The following is an 8,346-nucleotide window of genomic DNA, read 5'->3' on the forward strand; positions in this document are numbered from 1 at the left end:
TGGTGAAGTAATTAACACCAGGGATATTTTTTACTTCTAAAATCACAAATTGTTATGTTTATTTGGTAGGATCTCCTCACTTCTGATGGTGCATTTTGTTGAAGGCTTGCCACATAACAATTTGATGGCCTACTCATTTCAGTTTCAAGAATATTCATATCAAGTAACAGCTGTGATTCAATATCAGAAGGCAAAGCACTTCATAACCTGGATCTTGACTTCAGATGGTAAGGATACTATTCCCCATATCAGCGTTATCCTTCTTAAATATCCATCTATCTGAATTGGCTAGTAATACCAACAGTCAGGATAGGATAGGATAGGATAGGATAGGATAGGATAGGATAGGATAGGATAGGATAGGGATTATAGGAATAGAATAGAAATAGAAATGGAAATAGAAATAGAAATAGAATAGCTCTGAGGGAGAAGAACTTGTGGCTCAGAGGTTAATACAACTGCCTAATATGCAGGCAGCCCATGTTCGAATCCGAGTAAGGGTATGGCTAGCTGATGAGAGCTAAATAGCTTGAAATAGATCTATACCAGTCTCCCTTTATTTCTTTATCAGCAAACATAAATTTGGTATAAAATGGTTTGTCGTGAATGCGACTGCTTGAGGGTTCCTGGATTGGAGCTGAAAGGCGAAAGGGAAGCAGTATGCTCCCTCCCATATTGGGGTAACCCAGGTGCTTTGATAGAAAAACACTTTATATATATAAAAAATAAATATAAAATAAATATAAAATATAAATAATAATACAATGGTATCTGAGGCACATTTGGAGGAGACCAAGGGTTACAGAAATATAAAAGACATTTTAGGAGCATAAAGATCGGGGGGGGGGATCAAAAGTGATGAAGGAGGGGGGGGGTGAATTAGCCTGAGAACATTGCCCCAAAATAGTGAGTGTGATGGTGAAGAAAGGTCAAGAGCATCCTTCAAAGAGGCTGGCTTGAAATGAAAATATTCTATAAATCCCTCCTGCTTCCCCCCCCCCCACTACACAGACACACACACAGACACACACACACACACAAACAGAGTCCTTGGCTTACAGCAGTTCATTTAGTGACCATTCGAAGTTACAGTGACACTGAAATAAGTGATTTATGACCACTTTTCACATTTACAACTGTTGCAGCATCCCGGACTCATGTGATCACTTTTTGTGACCTTCTCACAAGCAGTCAATGGGGAAGCCAGATTCACTTAACATCCCTTGTTACTAACTTAACGATTGCAGTGATTCACTTAACAACTGTGTCAAGAAAGGTCATAAAATGGGGCAAAGCTCACTTAACAAATGTCTTGCTTAGCAATGGAAATTCTGAGCTCAGTTGTGATCATAAGTTGAGAGCTACTTGTCATGTCTCTTAGGATGTCAGTTCACAATTTCCTTACTGGCATTTTGGGCACGATTGTGGTCACAAGTCGAGGACTACCTGTATGTAACTGTTTATCCCTTTCATGTAATAATACAACCTGTATCGGGTGAAATCCAGCAGGTTTCTGACAGGTTCCGGAGAACCCGTAGCAGAAATTTTGACCAGTTCGGAGAACCGGTAGCAGAAATTATGACCAGTTCGGAAAACCGGCAAATACCACCTCTGGCTGGCCCCAGAGTAGGGTGGGAATGGAGATTTTGCAGCATCCTTCCCCCAGGAGTGGGGTGGGAATGGAGATTTTGCAGTATCCTTCCCCTGCCAAGCCCACCAAGTCATGCCCACCAAGCCACACCACGCCCACAGAACCGATAGTAAAAAAAAATTTGGATTTCACCACTGACCTGTATGTAGTACAGGACTACCTGTATGTATCCGTTTATCCCTTTCATATGATAATACGATGCTTCAAAGTACATGGGAAACAACCTTCCAAATAATTCCTGCATCAACACGTCTTTACATAGTTTCTAGTCAGAGCCAACCTCGTGGAACTTAAAGTCCAAAGAAGAGTTTGTAGGTGTCTAGGGACTAGTTTAGTATTTCTTTCTTGGTTTAATTGTATACAATATATAAAGACCTTTAGGGTAAATCTTCAGAGCAAGCCAAATCTAATTAGATTTTAGCTTGTTTTTTCTGATTTTTTGCATTCACAAAAATAGCTACCTATCTCAAAGAAGCAGAAAGTTCGCCCTACTTGAAGAAAATTAAAAGTAATAAAGTTAAAGGCACATCTTTTTGTGTGAATTACCTGATAACCACCTGTGCTTAATGGAGACTTACAGGAGACTTTAAATAAATTATAAGCAACAATTTTCTTGATCTCCCTTGGTGAGGACACAAGCCTCTAAGCAGACAAGCAGAGATGGCCTTGCAAAATATCAAATAATGATGTTTTTCTATTGAGACTCTCGATGGAATATTTGCGATTTACGTAGATGTTTGGGGAGGGAGAAAACATTTGAAAGTGACTCAAAACTTTTGTAGACCTATTAATAATTGTGATTTATATGAGACGCATATATTGCATAAGGTATAATCCAATGTCAATAAATAAGCCACAAGCTTTTATTGTGAGAATTCAATAAAAAATATTTTGAAATCTTGGGGGCGTTATGATTGGCTAACTGGTTTTCAGTTAAATCATGGAAACATGGTTAGTGGTTGACTGGCTATTCCTAGTTCTCTATCAAATTCCTAGAGCTGCAAATCAATAGGTATAGAGGAAGAATGAAAAAACAAACCAGATATATTTCAGTACACATAGTTCAAAATTATCCATTTTCAACAAACCATGCATAAATTATAGTTGAACATAGACATATTCAGTGAGTATTAAAGATTAGTTTATCTGAAATGAATGATAAGAAATGTACCCTAATATTCTGAATTGTTCATATTTTATTTTTAGGAATATGGCTTGAGTGTGATGACTTAAAAGGTTCATTCTCCAGAAGACACCATAACTTTGGGGTTCCTTCTGCAGAAATACATATTGTCATTTGGGAAAGAAAGCCGCCACAAATGACCAACCATCTGGATTTACAAGTTGATGAAACAATGGCAGCACAATCAAAAACTCCAGTTAAACACTCCAATGATGAAACTGCAGAGAGTGTACCTTTAACTTGTCACGAGGCAGTTGACATGCTGAACACACATATAGAGGAAATAGAAAATTTAGCAAGCAGTCAGAAAAATAATTTGCTTCATGGCTTGGACAACCTATCTGATGATGATGTTGTAACGTTGAATCTTGACTCAGGTGAACAGCTGTTAGAAAATAGACATATAGAAAATAAGCAGATAATCGCAACAAGTCCATTGCAGTTGCAAGAGATGGATCAGAAAGATACGTGCCCACTTACCCCTGAAGGAGATACTCAAAAGAGAAGTGTAGTGTTAGGAAATACCAGTGCTCCCATGCATGAAGGACAGCCATCTAATGCAAGTAACCTAGTTACTTTAAGTAATGGCAAAATAAATTTCTCATCCGAAATACTATTACCACAAGGGGCAGAAACTGCAGTTACCTTAGTTCCAGTAGAAGAGAGCAGCAATTACCATCCAAAGAATCCTCAGAAAAATACCAGCAAAACAAAATTGGGAAACACTGCCTTGGGAATGTCTAATATAGAGTTCGGTCAAGAAATAAAAATAAATTCCCACATTTCTGTTCCATCTCCCCAAAGTCCTACCTTTCACGCATCCAGTACAAATGGAATTAAGCCATCTGTAGCCAGTTGGGTAAATGGCTTACTTGGAAAATATTCTTCCTTTATGCCTAAAAGTGTGGTGGTTCCAAACAAATCAAAAAACTGTAAAAAATCAACGCAAAAAGAAACAAATTCTGGTTCACTTGTTAGGCAAGCAGGCCACTTTGATGGTTTCCAAACTAAATCTTCACAGAAAAGTAAAGTGGCAACATTGCATTCTTCAGGTAGAACTCTTCCAACATCACCTCTGACTGCTTTTTCTCTTGCAAACATCCGTGTCAAAAATCTTGTCCCGGACAGAAAAGGTGAAGCTGTAAGTAAAAGATCAGCTTCATTGGATGCTTTTACTAAGCAAGATTTGTTGAAAAATGCCCACCATGAAAATCAGAATTTTATACCTGTTGAAAATACTGGGTCATTTATTGATAAAACTCATCAACTACGCTTAACACTTTTACATCAGCTTAAGGCTAAAAAAGAGAAATTAGCTTCACTCGATAAACTGGTAAAAGCTAAGACAAGACACAAAAACTATTGCAAGAAAACTATCAAGGACCAGGCACGAAAACAGATGGGACCCTTGCAGACAGGCTTGTTATATACCCAAGAAATGCAGGCTGATGTTTGGGATACTAAATCTGTTAATTCTCAAAGCACTGACATGTCCCAATGCAGCAGTTCAAATTACGATGACATTTTATCTGAGCTGCTTTTGTCTCCAGCTACAACTGTTGGTTCTTTAGAATTTCCACAGGAAGAGGAATGTAGATACCTGGAAATGGGAGGTGACAATTCAGACCTGCCGATATCTACTGACCAAAATACCAGCTTACAGGCCATAGATAATGACCTTAATTACTTCAGTCCTCGAAAGGAAAATGGACTTGAAGACCACAGAGACCCATCAGCAATCAAATCACCTCTGAAGAAATTTGATTTTGAAAGTTCTGTAAAACAGGATCTTCTGGATGATCTGTTTTCATGTTCATTGAATTCAATAGTAACTAACACTGAAGACTTACATCACTTTGATGAATCGTTGTTAGTTTGGTGAATTGTGTTTTAACAATTTCAGTATTTTTCTTTGGTTGTCTTTAAAGAGTATAATTTAAAATTCAACCTAATTTGCACTTGACTTTATTTAAAATGATTGTTTTTTATATTTTTATTCTTAATAAATTGGGTTTGTTTTTCTGCCTCAAAACCACTATTCACTGGAAGAGGTAAGACTGATTCTTGTACAAAGTCACAGTGATAAACGTTTGACACTTTAAAAGCCATTGTAATAAAGTAGTATTCACCTAAAATCTCTCATCTATGGCTGAGCTAAAAAATACTCTGCAAGCATCTCTAAAAATCTACCATGTTAATCATGGTATGGTAATTTCATTTCTGACAAATCTCCCTTTTCAAAAGTAGGCCTGCAGGCTAAACTAAAAAATTTAAAGAAGCCATTTTTTAAAAAATCATTTCCTGTTCCAGTGAAATGCCTATCTAAAATTTCGGTCTATTTAACAGTGTGAATGAACGTTAACATATAATCTGTCCTGCCTGTTGTTGTTTTGCTAAACATTAGGCCATAATGCAGATGAATTAGGTTAAGATTTAACTCAGAGATTTCTGCTAAAACCCAGGGATCTGTGAACCCTATAAATCCCCAATCCTGTGAAATGTGGTTTTGAAGTATTAAAGCAACTTCTAAAGTTACAACCGTATTTCTTTTTCTTCTATAGCTCTTTGGGTCTAGTATATTAAATATTCTACCCCATCACCTGCAATACAAGATGGCAATTCAGTTCACACAGACCTGATATAGATAAATACAGATTAATTTTCTTTCTTTTTTAGTTTAATTACATATCATTACAAATCTTATTGCTTAGTAGATTGTGTGCAATAGGATAGTCATTGTTACTCCTGGTCAGAAAAGTCCACTTTTAAAAGTGCCACACTACTATTTGCAGATTACTAACATCAGGCTTTTTGCAACACTTAGTTAACACAATTTTTACTTCATCATCTCATCCTAAAATTTTGTTTCTTGGATGATAAATATCAAAAATTATAAGAAATATAAATTATGCTTTAGTTTTAATTATTTAGATTACTCCAAGAGATGACACCATCTAGCAGTTTGGTTAATTCTGAAAAGAAGTAAATACACATACAAGCATACCTCTAGAAGTAAGTGAGTTAGCCAATCTATTTTCTCCAAAAGATGGGAATTTTGTTGCTAAATAAATACACTTAGTTATGAGCAATCGAGCTTGACCCAATGAAGACTTTGCCTTACTTTCATTGTAGGCTAACTTGATGTTCTAAAAGTACTGTTACCTGATTTTAATATTTTCTTGTGAAAATATTTTACTGGATTTCTTTTTTTTACTGGCCTCTTGGGCAATTGTGTTTTAATTTGGTTTAATGATTAAGGCAGCAGGCTATAAACCAGGAATATTAATCCCACAATTTCTGAAAGCAAGCTGTTCCACTGGTTAATTGTTCGCACTGTCAGGATATTTCTCTTTAGTTCTCAGTTGGTTCTCACCTTGATTAGTTTCCATCCATTGCTTTTTGTCCTGCTTTCTTGTGCTTTGGAAAATAGGTTGATCCTCTCTACTTTCTGGCAGCCCCTCAAATATTGGAACACTGCTATCATGTCATCCCAGTCCTTTTTTTCACTAGACTAGACATAACCAATTTGTGCCACTGTTCTTCATAAGATTTAGCTTCCCCCTCTCTAATCTTTGTTTCTCTTCTCTGCACTCTTTCCAGAATCTCAACATCTTTATATTGTTGCAACCAAAACTGGATGCGGTATTCCAAGTGTGGTCATATCAAGGCCTTATAAAGTGGTGTTAACACTTCATGTGATCTATTCCTCTGTTAATGCAGCCTAGGATTGCATTGGCTTCTTTAGCAGCTGCAGCACACTAGTGGCTCATTTAAGTGGTTGTCTATTACGGTAGAACTCCTAGATCCCTCTCACAGTTGCTGCTATTGAGCCAGGGTCCACCTATTCTCTATCTGCACATTTAGTTTTTCTTACCTAAGTGTAAAACCATTTCTCATCATTGAATTTCATTTTGTTAGATAGGGCCCACTGTTCAAGTCTGTTGAGATCCTTCTGGGTCTTGAGCCTACCTTCTGGGGTGTTGGCTATTTCTGCCAGTTTGGTGTCGTCTGCAAATTTGATGAGTTCCCCTTCTATTTCCTCATCTAAATCGTTTATGAAGATATTGAAAAGTACTGGGCTAAAACAGAATCTTGGGGTACCCAAGACAAGACAGAAACTTGGAGTACTTAAGATAACAACTTACAATGGAAATTATGGTATGTGTTGTATAAATTGGAATGTAGTACTATAAATTCCATCATAAATCGTAATCATGAGTTGAGTTACCATGCTCAGAATTGTGAGTTTAGATTAACCAATAGCATTTAATGGTAAAAAAAAAAGGTAAATCACAATTGCATGAACGTGGGATGCTGCAAGCTGATTACAAAGTGCCTGAATTGCAATTCCACAAACATGTTTTTTTTTCACAGACCATTATGCATTTTCATTGTCAATAAGCAAACAGTTGTAAGTTGAAAACTGCTAGTATTAAACTGGCTGTTCTGAAATTGGGTTGAAGAAGAAGTGCATTTATAGAGTTCAAATGACTACAATGAAGATTACAAATTGCGGTGGGTGGGTGTCATAGTTCAAAAGTACAGACCCAGCACTAAAATCACAAGTCACTGCTGCACCTTAAAAGAGTGGTATCCCTAGAATAATGATTTTCAGTGAAGCACGATTATTGGAGAAGATGGATTAAGAAGAATTTGGATTCTAAGGCACAAAGAAATCATCACAGTTCCAGCAGCTAATGGGGTTGTTACAAACACTACATTGTGTAACAATTCTACTTGCAAATACTTTTATTTTGACCAATTGACTATGTATAAATTGTCATAGAATGTAAGAGTCACAGAGACTTTGAAGATTGTGTAGTCTTAACTTACTGACCAATGCAGGAATCCACTACAGAAGACAGATCTCCATCAATCTGTTTAAATATTGCCAGAGGAGGACAGTCCCATCAGCTTCCGACTCCTTATTCTTTTCTTTCTTGACCAGTTACAGTTAAGACATTTTTTTGGGGGGGAGGGATGACCAACTGAAATCTTACAATTTACACCACTGTTTCTTATCCTGTCTTCTGGAACAACTGAACAATTCTCCATCTCCCTCCATATTTTTAGAATTAAATTTATTTAAGCTTTACAAAAAGAAATTTAGCAAATAGGGGAAAGAATAACCTCCCCCAAAAGCAATAATCCTAGCAAGAGAAGAACTGGTATTTATCAAATGTCAAACAACCCTGAAATGTTTCTAAGCTAAAATAATGATCCTGTGACATTCAAAATGTCAGAAAATCTATATCATGGGGGAACATAATTGGTTCATTTTTTTAATTGCTCCACCTACATAACAGCCTTTCAAATATTGAAAATAGCCATGGATTTCTTCCACCATGTTGTCCAAACTTAGCACACCATTCTCAGACTCCCCCCCCCCCCCGTTTAATTTTGGTAGATTTTGGGACTTCCTTCAAACTATCATATGAGAGGGCTGTAACTGAAGAGTGAGAGGGAAGGAAGATTAAAGAAATCGTACAACGAAATAATGCTATTTATGCCC

General features: G+C 36.8%; 1 protein-coding gene across 3 annotated transcripts in view; it reads left to right on the forward strand.

Annotated features, from left to right (window-relative positions):
- USPL1 (ubiquitin specific peptidase like 1) overlaps positions 1-5,372 on the forward strand; it is a 20,133-nt gene extending 14,761 nt beyond the window's left edge. For all 3 annotated transcript variants that reach the window (XM_034410924.3, XM_034410933.3, XM_087894737.1), the window contains 2 exons: positions 70-227; positions 2,858-5,372. In XM_034410924.3, the coding sequence (XP_034266815.2) occupies positions 70-227; positions 2,858-4,716 (2,017 nt within the window). In that variant the 3' untranslated portion in view covers positions 4,717-5,372. The remainder of the gene's footprint in view (positions 1-69; positions 228-2,857) is intronic.
- Positions 5,373-8,346: the final 2,974 nt, after the last annotated feature.

Source organism: Pantherophis guttatus, chromosome 5, assembly GCF_059756535.1.
Source record: "Pantherophis guttatus breed Tessera chromosome 5, ASM5975653v1, whole genome shotgun sequence".
Taxonomy (NCBI): domain Eukaryota; kingdom Metazoa; phylum Chordata; class Lepidosauria; order Squamata; family Colubridae; genus Pantherophis; species Pantherophis guttatus.